Source organism: Apteryx mantelli, chromosome 18 (genome assembly GCF_036417845.1).
Source record: "Apteryx mantelli isolate bAptMan1 chromosome 18, bAptMan1.hap1, whole genome shotgun sequence".
Taxonomy (NCBI): domain Eukaryota; kingdom Metazoa; phylum Chordata; class Aves; order Apterygiformes; family Apterygidae; genus Apteryx; species Apteryx mantelli.
In genome coordinates, this window is record NC_089995.1 from 2143529 (window position 1) to 2170344 (window position 26816).

Here is a 26816-nt window from a genome sequence, read left to right on the forward strand (position 1 = left end):
GGAAAAAAAACCTTTCATATCAATCAAAACCAGTAAATAAGCTGCTAAGTCATTCCTCATGAGATTCTTCTCAAAGAACAACAGGTACCAGCTTTAACAGACAGGTGACAAAAAAAATCTGTAAATTCCTTCTTCGAGTACTGCACATAGCTAAGCAAATAGTCAGGAGGATACTAATGATTCTGTAATGAATAATTCAATTAGTCTGTAGTGATGGCTACAGCAAAGGAAGCTGAGATAAGGAACAGTTTCCAAGAAGCAATTACTTTAGAGTTTTCTCTACTGGTCACTTCTCAATAAATAAATAAATAAATAAATAAATAAATAAATAAAATCTCCACAGGTTCTAAAAAATTTAAAAATAACTGAATTGGATCACCAGAAAAATGTATGTTTTCATAAAATAAAAGCATATCAGTTTCTGCCGAAACAAATTAAGGAAGATTTAACACAACTATGTGAATTATAACTGGATATTTAATAATGGACCAAAATTCACTATCAAGAATATAGAAGTATACTGAAGAGCCCTTCTGTAGATAAAAAAGAGTCTAAGCTTTTCACAGAATCATAGAAATTGTGGTTGGAAGGGATCTCTAGATAGCCAACACTAAATCAGGGTAACTGTGGCTGTACCTAGCTTAGCCATGAGAACCTCCAAAAACAGAGGTGTCACCCCCCACTCCAGGTAACCTGTTTCAGTGATGTACTACTAGGGGGAAAGTTTTTTTGGATGTCCAGTCAGAACCTCTCCAGCCACAATTTGTATCTTAAAGGTTTTTTGCCTTCTTCCTTGAGGAAATATTGCTTATACGGGCACTCTGCAATCCTGATGTGTGCATACATCTATTACAAGTCCCTTAACTTCAAACATACTGGATAGCTTCCTATATAACAGGCAGAGGGCTCGAGTTCTCGAGAAGGGAAGGAGAAAAAAAAAAAAAGGCAGTATAGTATATAGTATAGTCTTAGCCTACTGGATGAAGCCTGATTTTCAGTTTTCTGCACAAAGGACTACTTATTTTATTTAGCCTATGCCTCCCAAAAGTTAGTTACATTACACAAAAGGTGAAAACAGTATCTCAGCAGAAAGTTCTTTCATCGACTAAGAAGGCCTCTTACAAAAAGATAAAAGGTTAGGTTAAAAAAAATTATTAGAAGGCTAAAATATGTAATCAAAAACTTCTCACAGCTGTTTTGTCTGCTGTACTATCTCTCCGTCTAAGCAAAAAGCTTAGAACACAATTAAAAATGCATTACTAACAAGCATGACAAAAGCAAAAGTGACTCCTTACCATCTTTGTTAACAGAAGTAACTTTGGCTGGATAGAAGCGACAGTCAGACCAGCATGCCAATACCTGATCATTTATATGAAATCCCTAAAAGACAGTATTTAAAAGTGTTTTCATTTAAGAAATACTAAAACATACAGCTTCATTAAAACATCAAAATGATTAGTTTTCTAATATTTAAAATATAAGCCATAGAACTCATATGGCAGGCAATGCAGCAACAATGAAGTGTTTTAATGCATTTGAGTGGTCATAATTCATCTAACTGCACATTAAACTGGTACACACTCAAATGCCCTATATTTGCTACTTACTGCACATCCTTCTTCCTCATGTAATCCTTCTTTTCTTAACTGTATTTTCTCTAAGGGACGCAAATAAGGACTGTCCCAACAAAACCATTCATCATATCTATGGTTCCAGCGTTTGAAATGGATAAGTACTTTTCCTTCCTCATAATCAATTTCTTCAATGTGAGCTGGATACCTGGAAAAAGAGTAGATTAAAATATTTCAAGTAAGAATAAATATGTCTCAGATAGTTACTCCAACTACCATGCAAAACATTACAGACAGGTGGCTTTCTGAACTATCAAAAGCAAAGTATCTGCAGAGTAGCTGCAGAGTATCTGCAGACCACTTGATCAGCTGTGTTAGGGACCCAAGCTAGTATACTTAAGAAAATTTAGTTTCTACAGTCTTAATATTATTTCACATATCACTTGTATGAGCAATAAAGATATTACAAATGATTAAAAGGCCCAGCACAGAATGACTCCCAAACTGAACAGCATGAAGGCAAACATTGGTTGCAGGAAGGGGAGGCAACTGAGGGGCTCTTGATCTCTAGTTACATTTCAACCCCCCGCCCCCCTCCCCGCTAAGAAGTCAGAAAAAAGTTAACTTCCCTTTATCTAGGGGAGATGCTCAAAACTGATAGCTGCATTAAGGGGTGGGAGGGGGGACAGGTAGGAGAGCCTCAAAGATGAAGTCAGTGGGAACAAAAGTTATTTCATATGAATACGTTGTTAGATGCAAGTGTACTGACATTTGTAATGAATGTAATTTTAAGTGCTTTGTTATAGTTGCAATCGTTTATAGATAAGCTTTAGAAATACTCTTTTGCTAGACCAAATGCTATAGCCGGAAAAAAGAAACAAACAACTTTGCAGCATATAACCAGACCTGAAGAGCTGTCTCTAAAGCTTAATATTTCAAGTATACTGGTTGATTTGGCAGAAGATATTACCTCTACCTAATAATCTCAACTTTCCACAAATAAAACATTTACACAATTAAGGTAACAAGCCAGTCATTCCAGCTCTTTCTTATCAAGACCAACACCTGGAGGTCAATACACTCACTTCTCTTAGAGATATCCATCAACACGTGTTATGAATCACCTTCTGAAGATACCTCTCTGCATAACAGCCAAAGTCTAGCAGGCGCACTAAATCTAATTTAAGTTTAATGTTCTCAAAGTTAAATCCCATCTTCAAAGTCCCAGGACTTTTAAATAGAAATCTGTCAATATATTAGTATGGGAATCAGAGAAGGGTCAAATCCAGTTGCTTCCAATCATGAAGACCTTATAAACTATGCATTTCTTTAATTGCATTGGTAATTTGTAGACCTCGGTAAACATTTCAGAATCAGCACTATCACAGCTGAAGATAACATCACAAATAAATCGAAGTCCACCCCACTGCAATAAGAGCACTAGAAAGTGTGGATCAAGCATAGGATCAAGTCTGGTACTAAAAATAAAACCCAAAACCAGCAGAATTGAGACTTATATGCAATGTTTTAATGTTTTAAGTGTATCATTTTACAGTCATGAACTGATGAAAAGAAAGACTATCTACTCGCAACTAAGAGAGCCACAAGTACTCCATGTTCCAAACTCACACTGCAGCCACACACTAAGACTCTGCCTAAAGCTGAGTGCCACATACGCCTTTAGTCAGGCCCTTAGTTCGGCCCAGTATGCTATCAAAACACATGCAGCAAAGGCAATGGAGGAGAGAGGAAGGCAGATGGGAGATACTGATAGTATAGACATCTCTAACCTGTTACCAGCAAGTAATTTCCTTCCTTTGTGTTATGGCCCACAAACCATTTCATATTTAGGTAACCCCAAGCAGCAGCACCCTGCATAGTTTCATGAGGAGGGAAGACTCCAAGTCTTTCCACAAACAATTATCTTAACACAGTTCCATTAAATGTGGCTTATTCTTGGATAGCTTACCAGCTGCGTAGTGCTTGGTACAGGTAATGACAAGAACTTCCTATGTTGGCCTTGTTGATCTCAGTAATGAAGGTATTTCTGAGCAAAGCTGCAAGCTTTGGCAGGATAGATTCTGACCAGCAATGGCACTTTATATCAGTAGGCTCTCAACTTGTTTCAATACACTACAGCAGCCATCTAAACAGCACCCACATGAAAATGGCACTATGCGTAGATGTCTAACCCAAAGGAAATTTGCTTGAAAGACCATCTGAAGACTTATTCTAAAAGGTATGAAAAGACAAGATCCTCTTGGCCTCCAGTGTGTTGAGCAAGTTCCATTCTGGAAATATGTTCCAGAAAAAAAAAAAAAAAAAACATGTATTAATCCCCTAGCTCAGACAAAAGTGTCTGAGAGACAGAGAGTATGGAGAGAGATCAGGAGAGGTCTGGAGGGATAGCCTGTGAGAGGAAAAAACACCAGGCAAGATTTGCCTGCCTTTAAGGCCTAAATTTCACTTACTTTGTCTGCAGGCATAACAGCAACTAAAAATGCCACTTTCACAGAAAGTTAAGGCAGTCAACTGGTAACTAAGGTCTCAGAGAAAGTCTCTTGGCAATAAAAGCATCAAATCTATTAGATGCCATGTATTTCATTTGAGAGTATCCAGTTCCCCGCATAGCCCAGCAAAAATGGGGATAAGAATTCCCATGTACTCTTAGTGAGAGACTAGCAGAAAAAAGTCCTTGCCATCAGGACTGGAATGGGTCTAGCGCTCATCCAGATTCTCAAAGATCCAGAAGGCAGCTGATAAAGATGAATGAGAACGGGCTCAACATTATGCCGAACATCTGTTTCATTTAGGACATCATGTCTGTCTGTCTCTCTTGGGAGATACATGCTCAAGTGATAAGGGCCAAACAAACTATATGAGGCAACACTGCCCCCTGCTTCATACACAGTTAAAGGAGGAACAGCATCCTTCACCACAAGAACCATCATCCCAGAACTATGCACTAGCATCATCATCCATGCCTATCCCACCTCACCTTCTAAAGGCTCCCTGATAGGGAGAAATGTTAATCCATCTGCAAGAAAAGCAAAAAAGATACCTGAGAATGAGACCAAATTTCAGCCTGGTCTAGAGCAAATGGAGATGAACGAAAGCTCTCAACCAGCTCCTGGATAACACACTGAAAACTCTGAACAAATCTTACCTTTCTAAAGCAACCATCATCTGCCACTAGTTTGTTCAGTGCTTCACTGAAACACTAAGTCTATTAGACACTATGCTAGATGCATTCACAAACTTGGACATCCCCCAATACTACCTTCCTTTTGGACACAAATATCACGGTGTTGTCTAGCGCCTGGCAACTTCAAGGTGAAGGAGAAAGGGTCACAGCTTCTCAACAGCTCTGAGCTCCACACAAGGAGAATGCAAGCTTCATTCCTCCAACACCTCTCCCCTAGCCTTGAAAGTGTTGAGCAAGCATGCCACATCAGGAGGCACACATCCCCACAGATCTACATAGAAAAGGAGTACTACAGCATACCCATACACACAGACCAAGGAGCCTTTAAATACCCCAGGGCAGAGGCAACTAAAGAAATGCACTCTTGTTTAATCAAGAAAGGACACTATGGGATGATAAACAAAGTGAAACACCAATAGCTGAAACCTGGCCCAAGGCATGAAAAGAGTACAGGCTGCCACGTGTCCCAGTATGGTCAAACAGCTCCTCCTCTAAACTATGAAGGAGTCATTCAGCTGACTGCATGGACTTTCAAGACAGTTAACTGATCCCAAGTAAGAAATTTCCCAAATGATACTGATTTGAATACTGTTCTACCACACCGTAAAAGCAAGCTGAAATTCCGCACAACTTTGGGCAATTTATCAGGACACCAAAACAAGTAGTTTTCCAGATAAATTCAAAGGGAATGACAGGCTTGTACCTTTCGAGGCCTTATGAAAAATGAGATGGCTAGACAGTGAAAAAGAGAACTGAGATGCACAAACTGATGGAATTAGAGTTTTGCCAAAAACCCAAGGGATGGTCAAAAGCTCAAACAGCAGAACTCTGAAGAGACAGGGGCTATCAGCGACTGGCAATTTCACAGACTACTGCTGTCAGAGCAGAGCAAACAATATGAAATAGGTTTCTTTTAGATAGAAATGCAAACCCATCCCTTGCTGTGAAGATGGGAATATCTGAAAATTCAAATTCAGGGTGCTGACCGAAGGAGTTCCTATCTCTCAGTCCAGGACTGGTTTGTCTCCCTTCTTTCTCATGTACCAAATTGTAATTGCTGTAAAATCTCTTTCTACTGAAGCTAGGATGGGACAATCTTACTATATTCAAAGGAATGTCAAGAGGAATAGAGACACCTTGGAGGACTGGTACTATGAACAACAACTGTGGGTTCCAATCTTTTCAGTACTGGAACAAAGTCCTGACAGCAATAGCAATTAAAACTCTTGGGACTGACAATCTTTACCCTTAACAGGGTAGCACAATACTCTTAATACTAATCTTGAGCTCAATGCTGAAAAGCCTTGACTAGAATCAGAAGTCGCTTCATCTTCATTTTACTTACACAGCAGGTGGAAGAAATTGAAAGATGTCACTACAACAAGAAGCTCATCATTTGCTTCCTACAAGCATTCAGCGCAGTCATACTCTTTTTGTTAAAGCACAACATTTGCTGCTTTCCAGTGTCAAGGAGTTTAAGTGATCCAGCACAAAAAATTCCAAGAACTCAGTTCAGCAGGGACAGCATGTGCATGTAAATGGATACAGCTGGTCTCTCTGGGATCTCCCAATTTAGGATAAGGGTCTGCACTATTGGAGCAGTCCCACTACCACATCCTCTGGAACTCAGCACTGTGTACCAAAAGGGCTTTTGGCATGCACAGAGGCACTGACTGATGGACAGGACTGATGCTGTCAGGTCAGCAGATTATCATCAGGGGCCTTTCATGATATCTTTGTATGCGTCAACCAAGCCCCAAAAAATAAGCCAAACAACAACAAACAAGGACTCACTATACTCTGGAGTTTGAGTCTAGAAAATGACACAATTACACCAGGAATTGAAGTGCACATTCATTATGTTATGTTCCAAGAGACAACTAAGTAACCTTTGATAAGGGATCTAAAGATGCAATGTTCAAGTTCACTTTCACAGTCAGTCTCTGTGCCAACTACTCTGCTCATATACAAAAACTTTTTCTCTTAAATAGAGCTGGGAGAGTGGCATTAGATCCAAAGACCCAGGAAGTCCTGAACTAACATTCCAAGACATGAGCCCTTGCCATGAAAGGCATGTAAATCGGGCTCCGAGATTAAATACTTTTCATCAAAGTACTACTGCCATTTGAGAAGCAATACTGGCCCTCTAATTGACCAGTGTGTATGGTTCTGAGCACAGAAACGAAAGCCAGCTCTTATTTCAAACAGGAGACTTCTGCCTACATTTTAAGTGCCAAGATAATAACAAAGTCACACACAAGAAACACTTAGACCTCTCAAGATCTAGCACTGGAAAAAGCAATTATCACCAAAAAAAACAAAACATAAAACAAAAGTTTTGTATCCATGTAAAAAACACATCATAACCACACCAAGAAGTGCTCCTGTTCACACTGTGGCAGGTGAAAGTAACTGTGGGGGAGACAGCAAAGTTCTGCTGCCCTCCACAAACCTGCACCTTCTACAAGTGGTGGGCCTCAGTCTGTCATTATGTGTGTTGCTGAGAGAAAACACGCCTCCAGCTCTGATAGCTTTTGGTTCACAACTCCTGAAAACAGAAATATATGTAGATGACTAGTTAAGGAAACATGGACTTTCTGACCCAGGTTTCAGAAGTCCAGCAAGCAAAAGAGAACTTTCAAAACTGGAGAGTTAATAACTAAGTTCTGAGACTAAAGAGTTGCAAAACACTGTACAGAAGACACATCATTTGAAACCCAGAGTTTCTGAGAACCTGCAAAATGCCCAAAATTCAAATTTAAGCCAAGAGACATGTAATAAGCAGCAGGTGCTGTTTTTTTTTTTTTTTTCTTTCCTTTTTTTGCAAATTTTACCATACAAGAACTAAGTACTTGTATTTTTAGGCACTGTTTTTCTCCAAACATGTCAGATGGGTCATGAATCAGTTGTCTGCCTTACTGAAATAAAACCTAGACTAAACTGTACCTCTAATAAGCCTACACTACATGCATAGTACAGACAGGTTGAGAAATCTCATTGTTGTAAGCTTGCCAAATTTTTCTTGTACAAATAAAGCTCAAGAATGCAAAAGATGCACACAGTTTCAGATTGAAGCCCTACCTACACAGTTTTTGTTTCACACAGGAAAGCCAACATAAAATACAAGTACAATTTAATGTTTGTACTTTTCTGAAGAGCTATGTTTATTTATTTTTATAATTCCATTCCCCTTCTACCTGAAAGGAGAAAAATATCTGGGATGCAGCTGAGACATTTTGGAACTAGTCCTGTACATCAATAAGAAAGCACTCCATCCTCCTAGGATGCCTAGATGGTTTTCAACATGGTGACTTCTATAAGCTTACCCTGCCTGCTGTTTCCAGAGTCTGAAGTACAACTGTATCTAACCCACACAGACTCTTAAATAAAAATCAACCATCAGTGATTTCAGTAGAGAGAAGATATATGAAGGAACAAACAATGTCCAGTTGAGACCTGTATATAAGAAGTCCTTGACTCTAGCAGTTTTCAATCTTGTGTCCCATTCACTGAGCATTAGTAAATGCTAATCTGTGAGCTGACTTCCTAAAACAGACACAGTTAGAAGATTCCTTCTGCCCCCCCCCCCCCCCCCCCGCTGTAGTTAGTCAAGAAAAATTTCTCTCTCATATATGAGGTCTTCAGGATAGACTCCAAAACAAACTTCTTGGTTTGGAATGTGTTCCCCCTTTCAACTCTTTAAATCTGTATTTGACTACCTTTACAAATGAGCACAGGCCACAACAATTTCAATCAGACCTTTTAAGCCTATGAATTCATAACAGTGATGGAAAAGAAAGCAGTGAGGAACTATGTGGGTATTCTGGGCTGTAAAGGACTTATCCCTTTATAGACTGCTCTATAAGCTGTGTATAGCACAGAATTTAAAATGTGAATTTAAGAGTACTCAAGTCTGAATTTCCACTACATTTAGGTTTAGTTTTATTTCCCAGACGCAGACAGCACTGGTACACTTCTTTTTAAGGGCCAGCACAACATAACAGCATTTATTGCCCATTTCAACCACTGGTATATAAGCATTTAGAAATTAACTAGTTTCCTATAAACCAATGACTAGGACTCTAAATACGGTATCAAAGTAAAATGTTTTTAAGATATTAAAGACTTAGCGTTAATATAATATGAATTTTTTAAAAAATACCAGTTTTTTAATCTGTCACGGGCTTCCAACTGGGCTCCCACCTCAAAGTTGATCCCTCTTCTATTCGGTGGATGTTTTGTCATTTTGTAATATCAACACTGCTGATTTTATTCCCCTGAAAAATGCAATTAAATATCAATCACTAATCAAGACACATACAAAATAAGCTTATGCACCATAAACCCCAAAAGCTAGTATGTTAAGGGAACTCATTATTTCTTGCTTGCAGGAAGTGATAGGGGTAATTACCTCTTATAAAATGGTTCCCAAGTGACAGTGTGCAGAATCATTTCAAAAATATGTTCAAAAAGGTAGCTACCAGCCCATAAAAGACTGAGGCTCAATCTTTGTCCATTGGCGCAAGTTCCAGGTCAATTAAGAACTCTTTGCAATCCAATGTTTATTCATGACCAAGATAAAAGTTTCATGACATTATTCCCCCCCCACCCCTTCCGGGTTTTGATGAAAACAAGGAATTCAGTAAACAGGAGGTGGGCAGAAACATACACAATATCAACCTTTCAAAAGCTATCATGTTAGTATAATACCTGAGAAAACTATGTCACCTCATCACTACAAATGCAACAGAGATTAAAGATATCAGAAATACGGAGTTATTTAAGCAATTTTAGATAAAACTGCCTATACTGTCTCTGTGTTTGCATTGCTTTCTTTCCACTTCTCCATTTTAATCAGAAAGTAAAAATAGTGTCCACTGGAGCAAGCTTCCAACAGTTATATAAACATTTTAAGAAATCTTGCCAAAATAGTATCATTTTCAAGGTACATTCAGTAGAAAACCTGATCAGGAGATATTTTTCCTGAATTTGTATCAACCATTTCACACAAATAAAAATTATGACCCATTCCTGTAATCTTTAAGCTCACAACATTCAAAAATTCAAACACATTTTGTTCAATAGTCTTCCTTACAGTAGGACTATATCTTGAAGACTCAAAGACATAAAAATGGACACAAATTAAATTACTTTTAATAAACTTCTAATCTCACACTAGAAGAATAAGGAGACATGCACTGGAAACTGAGAAATAAGCAGCAGCATTTTGATTAGTTTCAGACACTGAATGACATCATTAGCTAAACTGTATCTAGAAAAGGATTATTTTTATGAATAACTATTCAGAGTGTCAATGTGGTTTAGAAATCAAAGATCTTTAGGAAGGTCATGAAGCTTCTACAGAGGCAAAAACTATCTGGTTCACATCATTTAAGCCAGACCATTTGCCCAGGGAGGGTCATGCAGGCACACCATCAAAACTCATCTTCTCTACTATTAACAAAAGCCTGCAAAGATTAACTAAGGTGAAAAAATGCTATTCTCAGTAAGCTCAATTCACTATACAGTGTTTCACACTAACTGGAAAACATTGTAGCCACCTAGGAATTCAGAAACATTGCAAGTTACTTTTCTATAGTATCTGATAACAAAATATGGGTTCAACCTAGTGTGGTTCTGAATCAGCCCAGTAACTACTGTCTTCTAATATGGCTCGAGTGGAATTTTTTTTTTTTTTTTTTTTGGGGGGGGGGGGTTGTTTGTCTGTTTTTTTTAAAGTTTCAACTCCATAACTTAACTGGGAAAGGGGAGGGAGGGAATTTTTAAGGAAAGTTTATGATGTCTGAGGTTTTATGTTCTAATTAAAAAAAAAAAAAATTAACAGTATTCAAGAAGCATCTTTCTGGAAATCCATGAATCAAGTGCAAAGCTACTTTTTCTTTTTTAAACTGCTTATCCACTTATACCTAAAGCATACACTATTTTTCTCCACATATTTACATCAATAAAATATCACTTTCTGGCATTAGCACTAAAATTCCATGCCTCCAGATGTATAATAGAAACACACTCTGGTTTACACTTCTAGTGTAAGAGAAAGTATAGCTGCAAGTTCACTCTTGTCCTACTAACCTTATTTTTCTTTTTCACCGAGTATGGACATGCAGAGACAAAATAATCCTAGAAATGTTACAGGAGGTACATAATTAAGCCATCTGCACCAGTCCCCTTCAGGAATTGCTGTAATCCTGAAGCATGGGAGTCCTTTTAGTTTAGGTACATGAGGCTGCAAGAGGAACATACTACATGTCTTCAGACTTCAGTAGCAATATCTCATAAAACAGGACTTCTGAAGACACACAAAGCCACATCAACTCTGATGAGGAAGGCATTACTATATTTTCAGTTGAATATCAGAAAATGATTAAGAGTATCACAAGGAAAGGGAAGCATTTAGTTATATTTACAGAGGTTGTAGATTCTGCGAAAAATCTGAACTCTTTCCAATTTATAGCTGGAGAGTCAGCTGAACACCAGCATTTTTTTAAAGCACACACATACTATACTTCACTAAGTCAGCCAAAGTTGTTACAAGGCAACTGATGAAAAAGTTGGAAGAGAGGAGGAACAGTAAGGACAAAAATCTGTTTCTCATTTCTGCCCCCTCTCCCAAATCCTTCCTTCCTCCCCCCCCCATCCTGAGTTATTAAACTTGGGCTCCTCTGGGTTCTCTCTCACATCCAGCGGATCTGATTTAACTTGATCCAGCAATCCCCATGCTCAACATGTCTAGCCAACCAGGCTGTCCTCTTCATTTGCAGCTAATTTCAGAAACAGCTTTCTCAAGCAGATACATACTTGGCAGCACATTACACAAGATAGATAAGTTATTCAATAGAGGAACTCAACAATTCTACCCGTAAACATACAACCTTAAAGCAAGACTAAAACCATATAATAAGACCTTCACTGGCAGTCATCACATATCTACCTCTTCCCAAGGAAGGGCAACAGGCAATTCTAAAGCCCATCCATGTTGCACCAGCATGACCTTGAGCGTATTGAGTACTTCATTTCTCACAAAGGTGGCACTGCAACACGGGGGCTTGCCTCTGCTTTGTGATTTTAAGTTTCAGCCCCTCTGTCCTCCCTTGCAAGGACTACTTTAAAAACCTTAAATTATATCAAAACAGATTGTTAAACAACCCCAGGCTAATTAGAGACAGTAATAGCTATGACTTGGAAATAAAAAAAACTTTATTCAAACATCTCTTCAAAAATGTTATTCAGCAGAAAATGAATTTGGATTAACTTGGTAACTAAAAAACAAACTTAGGCAGGCTTTTTTACTTTGGTAACTTTAGGAATCCATGTTTCCTAAGTGCTCAAGACCACAACTAAAACAAGGGGTGGTTATTAGGCTGATTCCCAAAGTTGTAAGCCTTTTCCCTAAAACTTATTATTCCACTACGAGGATTAGGCCTGTTTCAGGAACCAATAACCCAGGATTTAGACAAGTCACTACTTCCAACCAAAAGGATTTCCCAGTCTATGTCACTAAAGCTACATAGTTCTATTGTTAAAAAGAGGGAACATTTTCTTCCCAATAAAAGTCACTATGAGGCAATTAAGATTTAAAAGACTATTCAACAACTCACAGGCACCAGTCAAGAAACATTTATATCAGGGAAAATGCAAAGGAGAATATGTTTACATTAATATCGATCGCTTTTGGGATCAATGATTTTTGTCTTTTAAGACAAATTTTCAGTTAAGAGCACATATCTTATACACCTTAATCTGTACCAGTTCCTATGCTTTTCTGTTTTAAGCTCTATCAGTGCTTATCCCTAAGTCTGGTGTATCAGTTAACTTCCATAGAAGCCTGTTGCTCTAAAAACTGAAGTCTTTCATACTATCATATAGGGAAGGTATAAGCAGGCAGTTTTGGCAAACTTTCTCATTCACTAATATTGGCCTCTATTTTCTCTCTCTCTGGGAGCAACTGAATGACCGCCATCTTTTTCAAACCTTACCTACCTTTGCAAACATGTGTTTTCTAAATCATGGGAAAGCATGATCAAACCATTCTCCACATACTACAAGAAAGCCTCTGCCTTGGTATCAGTTTCACTTCCAAATTCAGTACTGTTTCAAATCAGTACTTCATAACCAGCTCACAAGAAAGCCAATTCACTTCCACATTCAGCCTCATCTCCTTCATTCTTTAACATATCTGTGTCAAAACCAGAGATTTTTTTTCCCCCAGAGTCAAATACTGGGGGGAAAAAAGAGGCACTTTATGAATAACCTTAGTTCTCTGGATTGATAAAGTAGCATGGTAAAACTCTGGCAGTTTACATAAATAGAAATTAAAAATACATAAATATTTGGAGGAAAATCGCATTAAATTTATTCTGCATGGTAAATGTGCTGCCAGATTCCTAAGAGCCATCCCACATCACTGGTAATTCAGAAGGACTACAAAGAACAGGAGACAGGGTAGGTAGTACAGGTGTTGGGTTAATAGAAAGCATTGACAACACTGCTAGAGTAAAAGAAACTAGCAAGAGATTGCATTGTTTTCACAGGAGGTGCTGCACGGGTATAGCTGCATACTGGTCTACTAAAGGTAGCCCCAAGATTTGAAATGTAGTTCCTACACAAGCAATAGAAGATACAGGTATATTTTGTTTTCTTAATGTAGAGCAGTATATGCAGTTACTATGCCAGGATAGATAACAATAGATTCCACAAAACATAAGCTGACTCTACCACTCACTCCAGCCCTAGACAGCATTCCAAAATTGCCATCATATATAAGTGCACATTTTGAAACTGCCAAGGACTGAGTCCAATCATGTTTTAAAGGTAAGTTCTTATTGCTCAGCAATAGCTACTTTTGACCTTTCACTTATACCACCTGCTTACATCATACCAAGCCTTTCATCTTCATCAGTGGGTAAAACAATGAAAGCCTCACCCAGTTCACCCCCTACAATATGCACGCCCCCATCAGGAATGGTCACTCCAGAGAAGTCCATTGTCCCCACCACAATCGGAAGACCTTGCAAGTGGATGACCACAGCCATGCTGTGCTGAAACCACACACCTGCAGATGAGAAAAGGTAATGGCTACGTCAGACTGCAAAACAGTATTTACAGACACCATTACATTATACAATCCTAATGGCATCTTATGAAAACTAAGTATAATTCCCACAAATATTTAAGTACCATTTTTAAAAATTACTTTGGCACTGACTTAAGAGGCTGATTAGAACAGACTTTATTGTTCACAGACAAAAACATCTGCCTGTGCTCTGCCTACCAGATTTTGCCTACAGCATCACTGCCACCATGAAGTATGCCTCACTGTATTTTAGCCTACATATTAAAAACCATCACTAAAGCACATCAGTTATACATAACCAAGGAATGGTTTCTGTACTAGCTATTAACCTAAGGACTTCTCTACTCCTGCCTCATGTCTTGCTTATGCACACCATTTCAGAGTAAAACGAGTAAGTTTCAGGACACAGCCATAAGTCACACGTGTCCTTATCATGGGTATTTCAACCACAGAGTTTCAGACCTTCAATCAAGTCTTCTAATTCAATAGGAGCAGAAACAGCAAAAATTCCAACTGGACAGGAAGACAAATAGGCATTGCAACAAGCTTCCAGGAACAATGCAGCTCCTCCACACTTCTATCCAAAAGACATTCCAAACAAGACATTGGATTGCATGCAGTTCTTCTTCTCTGCACTATGTAGGATCCTCAACTAGATCTTAACCAACTCACTCCTTTCTTTAGAAGTTTCCAAGACTGAATCAACCGCAGCACAGGAAGCAAATTCTTGACTGAGCAACACAACACTGGAAATTGGATCCTGAATTAATGCTTATAATTTTCTGTGACAAGAGTACTGTATAGGTAACTCCTTAAGGCTGAAACATTTACTCAGAGCACAAGGTTTATTATTTCATTTCAGACCTATGGTTTTCTCTAGTTTACACAAGTATACCAACAAAGCTGTAACACCATGAAAAGCTACATTTGCTCTCCTCTTCAGGCAGAAACCAAGACTTACTCAAAGCCCTCAGTGACAAACGTGAAAAGCTATCAGCAAACATAAGTTACCCTCTCTAGATCAAGAGCCTCATACTCTCTCCTAGATTAAAGAACATTTTGAGAATGTCATTTTCATCCTCTCAACAACATCCCACACAACTGTGCTGCCGTGTGGAGACTGGGACAGACCAACACAGAAGCAGAAATTATAAACATGGGTAATTCAACAGAACAGAGAAAAAGCAATCTTCTATAATAAAATCTATTACCAAGTGCAATTAAAGAAATGAGTATTCATTTTTTCAGTCATTTAATCATCTCTCATTTAGCTACTCTAGTTTCCTCTCATTTTTTGTAACACTGTAATGATAAAGACAAACACTCTAAAACACTGAACAAGCAAAAAGATATGGAAAGGGGTTTTTTTTTTGTTTTGTTTTTTTTTTTAAGTCATATGAAATAAGGCATGTGTTTCCTAAATGACATATTATTTTCAAGAACATCTACTTTAATCAAACTACCATATTTCCTCCAATTAAAAATCTGCAAGCTCTGTTTTAAGAACATAAAGATTAGATTTAGAGAAATATTATCCACAGTGCCTTTGCAAAAATTAGGAAAACCCTGAAATTTAAATCACAACTTCAACAGCTTAAAGAAAGTAGAGCTACAATTAACAAAACCGAGTATCTGTACTTATACTCACCAAGAAGAAACTCGTTGCTTATAAAGGTGCAGACATTCCAAGTATTTATGTACAACTATAGGGAAGGAAAAAAAAAAAAAAACAGTCACATGAATTCTGAGACAAAGGTATTTTAGAGTTCAGAAAAATACTTACTCAATAGCTAATACCCTAGCACACACTGACCCCTCTAAAAGGTTAATTTCTCTGAAAGTATTTCAGCACTGAGGGTCAGCAGGCTACTATCATCCAAATTAGAAATAGAGTCCCCCCACATACACGTTTTCATAACCTCATCAAATTTTTCCATCATTTATTTATCCTTTGCCAAACAGAAGCCATCAGGAAGTTTATAGATAGCTATTCCTACTTTGGCGCACCAGATACTTCAGAACAAGCTAAACAAGTGGACAATTTCACTACCAAACCTTGTGTATGCGAGTAACTCAAAATTTGAGGTACTGTCTACAGATATGTGGAACAGAATGTATTACTGACATGTCGAACCCACTGCATGGGCCAAACTGCGCTTGAAAAAAGTTACAGACTGTAGGCAGCTTTATCTTGTACATTATTGAGAATATAGGGTCCTAGCGTGAAATAATAGACTAAAGATCCAGCAATCACAAATGTACAAGCATGTGTGTTCACTTTCTCTTCCAATGAATTGCTAAATATGAAAACAAGAGCTCCTGTTGTTGTCTTGTTTTTCCTTTATCTCATTTTCCTTTTTTTCTTTCCCTTCCTCTGTTTCTCCAAGACACAGAAATTCTTAAATCCTCTCCCAGCTTTTGGATCCACCACTATTTGGCAGAAAAGATTTTCAAGCAAATATATCTGAAACAGTCACAGCTTCTTAACTGTAACCACTCTGCACTGAATCTAACACCATCTCCTCCTCCTAGGAGTTTAATGAGAACTGCTACTGAGAAACCCACACAAATGTCACTGCATCAATTATATTCCCATTATCCAAACATTCTTTAAATCGGAGGACAGAAGCTAAAAAAAGGAAAATTTCAATTCTCTAATATCCAAGTACAAGAAGCAAGCCATAAACAAAAACAAGAGCACCAAATCCGTGCCAAAGGGTCAAAATGCTTGAGCATTCTAGATTTGGAAGCACATCAAATTTCTTCTGCAAAAGAATTACAGGAGACTGGGATTCACAAAACTGAAGTCATCATTTCTGCTGCAACATACAATTTCTACTCATACTAGTGGATTTCTGCTGTGATATCATCGTGGTTAAGATAACCTCTACTAAAAGATGACTTACGAGGAAAGTTTATTTAAAAATCAAAAACCTAGGTCTGATGCATCTAGTCACAGTCCCTTCAAAAAGCTCAAATTACAGATACACTCTAATTTAGTAAGCATGGCTTTTCAAGATATATCTTAATAAAACCTATGCTTTCTGGATATTTAAGATCTTTTTAACTACTAAGAGACACAGAAACAATCTTCTTGCATTTAGAAATAATTTCAACTGCCACAAAAAAGTAGTCTGAAAAAAAATCAGGAAAAAATAAGATGAACTGACAATTCTCTCATTGAAAAGTTTCTGTCAACTTTAATTTCTAACATCCCTATCATTTTAGATCTTCTTGGTTAAGAAAGAACAAACTTAGTGTGAAGCATACTCTGAGGTGCAAGTTAACATCTTAAACAGCAAGAATTCTCTCAAGGAAATTAAGCATTCAAATGTGTAACAACTAAAAAACCTGCAGACTGCTCTACCAATCTTCATTGTTTCTTATGGAAGCACTTAGTGGTCATGGTCTACAAACCATGACAAGTTCATCACATCAATCCATGTGGCAATGAGCATGCCATGCCCATCCAGCCATGTGAACGGACCCGAGCCAAGATGCCAAAATGCACTCCTCCCCCATCAACTGAGACACCCTCAGCTGGATGGACTATATCCACCACAGAGCAGAGGGATCTGCATTTTGGTCATGTAAACTTTTAGTTTCTTCAGAACAGTTTCTTCATCCACACAGACACTCCATTCCATATATGTAAGGCTCCTGCAGACTTCAGAAGAGTGACAGAAAACAGGCTACCGGCCACCTGAATTGTTCTGAGAAGCCTAATTTAGCCTGCAGACTGGGTACCCCAGTACAGTTTCTCCCGACAGTCTACCTGAACTGAAAAAGAATACTAGCGTTGTATAAAAAAAAAAAAAAACACTGCCTGATGCCAAATGCTACTGTCCTCAAAAAGACCATTCTGCCCTGCCCAATGGTCACCTAGAGAGTCATACAACCTTTTTGTAAAAAAGAATGAAAACAGAAGGAAGGAAGTGGACTGATTCTCATTCCTGTGCTATACTTCCTCAGAAGCAGCAAGAAAAAAAACAGGTCCCTTGAATAAACTTCCTTATAGTGGGACCACATTAAAATATTTTGTTTAGGTTGACTCTACTGAATAACCCTGGACAAGGTGCTAACTGCTAGGAGAGTGGCCTTGTAAGACAGATGAGGAAAGGAACCACACTTGGGCTCAAAACTCACATGACAAACTCACAAAATTGTAAGGACAGCAGGTTTCTTCTTAAAAGAACATACCCTTTAAAAAAAAGGCAGTGCACAAGAACGTGGCATCAATTTACCTAAATATTGTCTGTTTGGTCACAACACCTAGATTACTGAGTCTAATACCATTTTTCAATTGATGTCAAAGCTTTAAAGCCGGTACAAATACTTAACTGTTAAATGACATTTAAGTATTATCATCTACAACATTTCTGAAAGGAGTACCTAGGTATTCTAGAAAAGCCAATATTTAAGAGATTCCAGATGACCACAGCTTTACTGAATCATGACCTTTACTACATTGTCCCTGAGTTTTAAGAAACTGTGACAGAAGGTGTTTGCAGCAGCACAGAAGTTTAGTATTTAAGGCTATCTAATGGCCAGCAAACACTTCACTTTGGACCAGCTGTCCTATCCCTGGCTTTGAGGTTGCTCTGGACATTCAAACAGTATACCTTTGTAGTAAATTGTTAAACCTAAGATTTTTCTCATGAGTGAGCATCAACATGTATTTTAGCTATCAGAGGAAAAGAACAAGACTGAAGATGGAAGGATTGAGTAGGAAAGCACAAAAATTATCTAATAACAGTAGCTGCAGCTGTAAGTGGACTTCTGACTCCTAAAAGAAGTCTACCTGAAAAAACATCTGTAGAAAGTTTTCAAGAGTCATTTTCCACAGATAACTCATACCACCTGAGGTACTGGCTGCTGAAAATCCATTCAGCCATTTTTTACAGCCAGTCAGTATATAATGTCCTAACAATCAGATGTGGCATTCTCAGTTTCATTACCTGATTGCTTCCTGACTGGGCAGGATCAAAGCTACCCTACTTCTTGATAAAGGACTTGGTATTTTGTTGATAAATACTGGACTTCAGTTAAATGAAGCCTTGCAAGTTTCACTGACACAAGCTTTGACAAAAAATCAGCTCTTCATTTAAGACAGACATGAAGCAGACAGATCATCTGAATGTGTTCCACACTGTAAGGAAAAAGTGAATCCCCAGTTTTATTACAGAAAGGAGGGAAAGGGGTACACTTAAAAGCTGCTTCTAGACTCATCTTGCAGTCTCGGAGATGGAAAGGACAGCAGAGAAATCAGTGCATGTTTTTCAAGGCTGATTGCAGCTCTCTTGTCAGTATTGCTGTCATCTCAGCAGAGGACCTATATAAATACTAGGGATCAAGTCACTGGCATCTTTCACTATGGTGAGGAATCGTTAAATGTCTGGTGCATTTGGAACCTCTACTACACTACAGAAGCATTCTAGATTTCAGCTTTAAGACTAACTAAAAACCCTAACTTAAACAATGGCAATGCCTTTCATGCCCATAGGCTAAAGATGCTCAGTTCTACAGCTGGAGCAGTAAAGATGTTTGAAATATTTTTTCCCATAGAAAGAGCAAGGCTGACTACCGCACTATTCAGAACTAGGGAATATTCCCCATTTCTTTGGGAGAGAAGTCGTAGAAGAAGAAACTTGTTTTGAAATTAGTGTTTTAACCTCAGCAACAAGAGCAGGAAAGCTCTCTGGTGCCAACTTCATCAAAACAAACAAAAAAAACACACAAAAACACACCACACTTTTTTTTAAATACATGGTACCTAGCTAAAAACACAGACTGAGATAGCTCCATTTCCTTTTGACCAGTTTTGTAAATTGACCCAAAATGGAGTACTAGGACAGGCAAAGCAGACTTCAGCTGGCTGTATTCAAACAAGGCTGCCCAGAAGTACTCAAGCCCAGTAAAAAACAGAAAAAAGGCATGTCACCAAATTAGTAACACTCAAAAAACAGTATATATTACATACTAATATACACTATTTTCTGCCATATGCACCTGCAGTCAGCAAAAATGGCCACACTATACATCTATACATAAGTGATCACTTAAATTTGGTGCTTGCATCCACAAAAAAATGCTTTTTATAAGAACACTGCCTGAAAAGCCACCAGTGCCAAAAAGTTTTTTGGAAGATATAGACCATGTAGCTACTGGCATTTTGACAGTAAGCACAAAATGACAGCATTAAGTCACTGTTTCTTACCTGAAGAAAGTCTCTTCGTACAGGAAGCACAAGAAGACAAAACAACCCTGTGGGTAAGCAAGGAAGAGAAGTTTGAAAATGGTAAGGAATAAAATGAAGTAAAAAAAGAAGAGCAGACGTGTGTGACTGTTGACTGAACTGCTACAGATGCTTCACAAGACTTCTCAATACAAATGCAACAGTAAATCAAAGATATCTGCAACTTTTTTTTTTTTTTTTTTTTTAAACACTGCACCCACACAATTAGGCAAGAATCAAGAATGCAGTTTAAATACTGAGCGAGGACAACCACTTGCAGGGCCAAACAATAAACCCTCCCCCATGCACATTCTTTAGCTCAGCTCACAATGCTGTAGTCCAAGTGCTCACATCTGCACAGGACAGTGCCATATGGGCAGAAATGAGAAGAGAAGTGGCAGGATGGCTTTTCTATAGTGACAATGTCAGCTTATATCAAGGTCTGACAAATTACAACCGCAGACAGCATTTAGTTTCCAGAGATGCAGTTACATATCAAAGATGCAGTTACACAGAATTTAACATCCCTTACAAATAAACTAGAGATTGCACTCTTTCCTGAACAAGGGGGAGCATTTAGGTCAATATCATTGCCTAGGTTATCCAGGAACTGCAAGAGCAAAAGAAGGGACTTCAGAGAATTATCCAATTAAAGGTAAGAATTAATTATATGCTTATGTTTCAACCAAGGCAGTGCTGTTATGAGCAATTAAAACTCTAGACTCATTCTGAACTTGACCTTAATTAATTACCCTGGATTGCAGGCAAACAGATTTTCACTCTCAGAACACTCAAGTAAAATTTTATTTCCATTTAGGAAATACTAACAAAGTTATCAGTCAGAATGTAAACTGAACTCTCCCACAAGCTGACTTAAGTCAAATAACAAGTATTCTTCCAAGTCTTCTTCAATTACAGAACTATTGAGAGACAAAAATTGAAGAGAGAATCATACTATGTATGATCTTTGTTGTAACTCTTTTCATTTGACTTTTTGGAAATAAGTCCTGTGAAGCATTCTTTGCTCACCTACAGACAAATAAATAAATCCAGATCAAAAGTATTTCTGTTATATAGTTTCTCAGTTATGAGATCCTGCACAAATGCCTACAAAAATTTGTTTCAAGTTATTTTTTAGCATAGTATTTAACAAATTAGGTTTTATCTACTACAGCATACGTTATTAAACTATGTACACTGACAGAAGGGAAGAAACATATTTTATCCAGTTTGGACTCATCCACACTCAAATATTCCATTCGATCTATTTTCATGTTTTTAAATTAGAAACACTAGCTTGGGATCACAGAAGCATTTCTGGTACTAGGAAGACTTCAAATAAATAAAGGAGATGTAAAGGTTCCTCAAAATTCTGTTGAAGCAGGCCGTCAATTAACCTAGCCCTACTACCATTACATTATTCATGTGCGCTTCAAGCCAACTGGTCCCATAATCAATTTGGGGGGCAATAAGCCATAGTGGAACTCAGGTCTGTTGGGAAAAAGAATATGGTGCCTCCCCACTGTGCATGTTGAACAGGTATAACACGAGATAACTTCCGGATCATTGCAAGGAGCTGCCTTCCCTTCTTTAAAGGCTTTTTGAAGAGACGAAAAGCAGAAGGATGGAGATGCACTGCATACTTTAGCAGACACAAAAAGGCCAGAGGCCTCCAGAAAACTATACCACCTACAGAAATCAACACCGGTGGCGATGGACACCTTGCAGGGCAGGTATCTTGCCCCGTGTAAGGCTTTTCCCGCTTCATCCCCCGGGGCCCGGCGAGAGGCGGCCGCCGGCGCCCCCCACAGCCGCGCCGCGACCCGCCGCGAGCCTCCCGCGCCGCTTCCTGCCGCGCCAGCACGCCGAGGCGCCGCCAACGGCCCCCGCCGCCGCGCCCGCGCCCACCGGGCGAACGACGCCCGCCGCGCCGACGCGCAGCCTCACGCCGCGGCCCCGACGCTCCCCCGCGCCGCCGCTCCGCGGGCTGCGGCCCACCGCGCCGCCGCCCAGCCCCGGCCGCCGCCGCCGCGGCCCCGCTCCGGCCCCGGCGCCGCTGCAAGGTCACTCGGCCGCCCCCGCCGGCCGGGCCCCTCGGCGCCTGCGCTCGGCGCGCACATACTCACCTGCCCGCGCCGCGCAGCTCCGCGGGCGGAGGCGCGCCGGGAGCGAGCGAGGGCGGGCGGGCGCGCAGCCCGCGGCGCAGCCCCCCCGGCCTCAGCGCGCCAGGCCGTGGCGAGGCGGCAGCGGCGCCCGCCCGGCGGCCGCAGGCGCCAGCGGGCGCGGAGCGCGGCGGGGCCGCGCGGGAGGAGCCGCCCGCTCCGGCTCCGGCGCGGCGCGGCCCTTTGTGCGCGGAGACGCGTGCCAGCCGCGCCGCGCCCGGCCTCCCTCCCCTCGCCCCGCCGCAGGGCCCGCAGCGCGGGGCAGGCGGCGCGGGCCCGGCCGGCCCCGGCGCCCCGGCCCGCCCAGGCGCTGCCGCTCTCTTACCGAGGGATCTGTACGGGAAAAAGGGGTTAGAAAGGAGCTAAACCGCCGCCCGGGCCCCGCTCCGCGCGCCGAGCCCAGCGCCACCGACCGAGCAGCGCCACAAAATGGCCGCTACGGCTGCGGCGCCGCCAGCCGCCGCGAGGGAGGGGCGTGGTCTCGCGGGAGGGGCGTGGCCAGACGGGAGGGCGGGGCTAAAGGGTCCCGCCCATCGCGGTCGAGGCTGGCGGGCGGCTCCCGCGCGGCGGCGGCCGTTGCGGGCGCGAGGCGGCGGCGGCTGAGGGCCTTGTGGGAGCCGGGCCGTGAGGTGGCCCCGGCGGGACGCGCCGCTGCCCCGTCAAATTTGGATTCGCCATGGGAACGGCGTCCTCTTGTCCTGAGACCTGCCTGGCCTCCGGCTCCCTCAGCAGAGAAGACTGGGTGCCTCTTCTGCTGTGGAGCTGGTCACAGCTGGGCGCAGAGCCTCGTAGCGGCTCTGCAGCTTCCCTTTGCAAGCTCCTCTTCTGTGAGGGCCACAAACTCTGTCTTGTTGCCTGAAGTGGGGGAAGATGGCAGGAAAAACTCCATACTGCTGTATCAGAAAGTGCTAGGCCGCATTGCCAGAAGCATGGCAGTGTCTGCAGCAGGAACAGGCAGTGTTTCAGAAGGGCCGAGCACGAGAGCAGTGAAATCCCATGCTGACTGAACCCTGGCTTCAGAGGAATAATTTGAGCCACTCATGTGTGTGATTGGAAGTGTAACAGGCTCTTCCTTTCAGTTAAAGTGTAAAGGAAAAGACTTTTTCATCTTTCAGAGCTCCATAAAAAACAGTGAAATATGAGCAAAAATGAAAGCAGACTGACAGTTTTCGTCCACCACAAACTTGACTGCTCAGATTGCTGGTTCAGCACCTTTCTGAGATTCGTTTGTCTGCCTAATCATAGAAACGCAGACAGATTTAGGTAGGATCTAATCCAACCCCTTGCTCTGAGAAGGACGAGCTTCAAATCAGGCTGCTTGGGTCCTTATCCAGGTGAGTTTTGAATATTTCTGAGGCTGCAGATCCCCCCATCTCTCTGGGCCCCTGGCCCAGGGCTCCACCGCTCTCATGGGGAAAAGTTTTTCCTTTATGGCCAACCAGAATTTCCTTTTTTGCAGCTTGTGCCTGTTGCCTCTTGTCCTTTCATTACATACCTCCAAGAAGAGGCTGGTTGTGTCTTCTCTGTAGCCCCCTCTGGGTAGGAAGACTGCTGTCAGATCCCCACTTAGCCTTTTCCAGGCTAAGCAATAGCAGATCCTCTGGCCATCTTAGCAGCCGTCCACTGGACTTGGTCCTGTTTGTTGATGTCTCTTGCTCTGGGGAGCCCAAAATCAGCCACAAGTAAGGTCTCACCAGTGCCAAGTGCAGGGGAATTATTACTTCCCTTGACCCGCTGGCTACACTACTGTACTGCTTGGAAGCTCTGTATTCTTCCACAGATACAGAATTGTGCAGAGACAATTTAAAAAAAATAATTTTTTTTTGAGTTTTATGCTAGGTTAAAGCCCAAACCAAACTGATACAGAAGAGCAAAAATCTTTGCAGGCTGAAGTTCTTAACTGCAAATATTCCAGTATTTGTCACTGTGGGAGAAAAACCTCTTCTGCTTCAACTGATTTTCTCAGGATAATCCATCATTTTGTGCTCAGAGGCCAAACACAGACAAGAGCATAATTGTTACCTATCAGGTATTGCGAAAAAAAGAGTAATTGCTGTGGCTAAGGTACCTGCAGAAAAGGAGATTAGCTCACAGTGAGGCCTGCAGGTACTGACAGACAGAGGAGGGCAGGGGAGAGATTAGCCAGCTGGGACAACCCTTTCCTCCCAACAGCATGCAGCAGCCTGCAGGACGTGTCTGGGTCCAGACCCTGCTTATTAAAAGGACTCATCATGGAGCAGAAGCAATTTTGAAATGATTATTTAAATTAGTAAAGTTTTAGTCTATCATTAAATGTTTATAATTACTTCTATTTCAAATTATTATTTCAGGGAGAAAAGCTGAAAAAAAAAAATTTCCAATGGAAAGGAGCTGCATTTTTTATTTTCAGTTTACCAGAAAAGTCAAATACAGCCCTGTCTCCCTGCCATGTATCATGTCAGAGTGTGTGGGTTGAGCATGAAGAAGTAAGTGAGCAAAGCACAGTCCTGATCCTAAATGCCTTTCTCCCTTGTCTTCCTCCTCCCAAATACCCACAGAAAGCACTGACAGTGCACAAATCTGGCTGCTCCAATGACATCAGCCTCACCCGAGCACCCTGAGCAGTGCAGGATCCAGAGAGCACAAAGGTAGGTTTCAAGCAGAGTAGCTCCCTCCACTGCATAGCGCCCTGTGTGTTAATGTTTCTCTAATAGAGTAGCGCTTGTGAGCTGTGCACTGGGAATTTGTGGAAGCAGAATGACTTACTGAAAATGCCACCATAGAAAAAGAAAAGTGGCAGAAAATGTAGCTTATCAGTTTGATTTTTTTTTAAGCTTGGAAATCTTGTGTGTGTCATTTAAACACTGAGGGTTTCTAGAGGCATGAGAAAACAATTCAGAATGAATTAAGATAGGAAGCAGCTTAAAAAAAAAACAACAAAAACCCCACAAAGTTTCAAGGGGAATAGATTTTCAATTATTTTTTAAACTTTCACTAAAATATCAGTGTTCTGCTTCTGTATTTGTTTTTTTAAGAGCACTATATTTCATTAAGGAGTTTTCAGCATTTAGAGAAAACACTGAATTTTAGAACATCTGTCATGAGAAGGTACATATGAGAAACCACTTCCTTCTCTGTAGCGATGGGCCTTTCTAATCTCACTGTTTCCAAACTGGGGGAAATAATCCCTTGTTCTTTCACACCCCACCCCCACAGCAGACTGCTCTAGGCAGTCCATGGAAACGGATATGCCAGTTTGTGTTCCATTTTTTTCCTGTGGCTTGTCCAAGACTTCAGATTCAATATCTGATGTCAACATTCATAGTTAACACTGTTGGAAACCCTCAAATGTGAGGCTAACCTGCCTGTTTTAGCTGACCACAGAGAGGCAGCCTTTCCCAGAGAACATCGCTTCCTCCTGCACCGGCAGCCGCAGTAAACAGCAGTGCTGCGTCTGCCTCGGGGTTGTCACTGCCTAGTGCAAACAGAGCAAGAGCTTCCACTGAAGCACAGAGGACTAAAGTACTCATCTGCATCACAAACACATCCCAGCCCCCCCCCCGCCAAGAGAATCTGCTCAGCTAATCTGGGTCGGCTGGGATGCAATGTTTCCCACACATCAAAGAAATCAGTAAATACACCTGCAGGCAAATTAAGCTTTGTAGACCAGTAATCCTTTGCTTGTCTTCTCTGGAAAGCGATCCTGTTCTCATCTACAAAATCTTTATTTACATTTGACATCAGAGGTGGAATAAACCCGCCCTGACTTACTGTCAGGGAGCAGCTGGATCCGGCTGCTCCACCAGGATGGGCGAGCCAGAGCCAAGGTGATGGCAGTGCAGTGCCAGCCCCGTCATGGTGCAGTGCCTCTGTGCAAGAGGAGCAGAGCGGGTCCAGTGACAGTGATCAGGGTGAGCCAAGAGTCCAGATCATCAGTCAAGTCTGCAGTGACAAGGCAGGTCCAAGGTCAAGCCAGGAAGTTAGTCCTCAGGACAGGGTCAGAGTCCAGCTCAGTGAAGTCCATGGCCAGGCAAGTGCATGGCTGACAGCCCAGGCAGAGACCAAGCGTGAGGGCCTGTGCTTAGACACGGCTCCTGAAGAAGAAGGAGGAGGAAGATCCCAGTGAGGTTTCTTCCAGCTCTTTCTCTTCAAGGCCAGCCATACAGAGCTGGCCTTGAGCACAAGCAGCTAAACTGGTGGAGAGTGCAGTCCAGGCCCTGCCACTTCCCTTGCCTGCAGTAGAGCTGAGCTCCTTGGCCGGCATCCCCATCTCTCCACAGAGAAAATCAGGCATGTGGCAAGGGTAAAACATCCAACCAGCCTTCTGCCTGTGCTTCAGCATGACAGGAACTGTGCTCAGAAAATGCCTCTTGCATTGACTATTAAAGGAGGCTAAACCAGCTCCAGCAGAGCTGTCTGCAAGGCCAGCCTCTGCATTTAGCTGGTGTAATCCCATGCAAAAGACTCTCCCCTCCTCCCTGACGAGCTATCCAAGGGACTGGCATGGCGGTTGCGAGAGGGCAGCTCTGTGCCTGTAGAGGTTTCTCTTTGCCTGCACAAGGGCCTCCGC

The 26816-nt window shown here is 41.3% G+C and overlaps 1 protein-coding gene across 9 annotated transcripts in view; it reads right to left on the bottom strand.

Annotated features, from left to right (window-relative positions):
* Nucleotides 1–26042, bottom strand: part of PHF20 (PHD finger protein 20) — a 78015-nt gene extending 51973 nt beyond the window's left edge. For 3 of the 9 annotated variants that reach the window (XR_010886011.1, XM_067307736.1, XM_067307732.1), the window contains exons 1-6: nt 22593–22716; nt 20088–20134; nt 15519–15573; nt 8939–9053; nt 1608–1779; nt 1296–1380 (exon numbers count right to left, since the gene is read on the bottom strand). Coding sequence is in view for 8 of the 9 variants with exons in the window: in XM_067307736.1 (XP_067163837.1) it covers nt 1296–1380; nt 1608–1779; nt 8939–9021 (340 nt within the window). In the remaining variant the exon portion in view is untranslated. Of the gene's footprint in view, nt 1–1295; nt 1381–1607; nt 1780–8938; nt 9054–10869; nt 10980–13720; nt 13850–15518; nt 15574–20087; nt 20135–22592; nt 22717–26017 lie in introns of those variants that run through there. The other 6 variants (XM_067307729.1, XM_067307730.1, XM_067307733.1 and 3 more) reach the window with 6 other exon arrangements.
* Nucleotides 26043–26816: the final 774 nt, after the last annotated feature.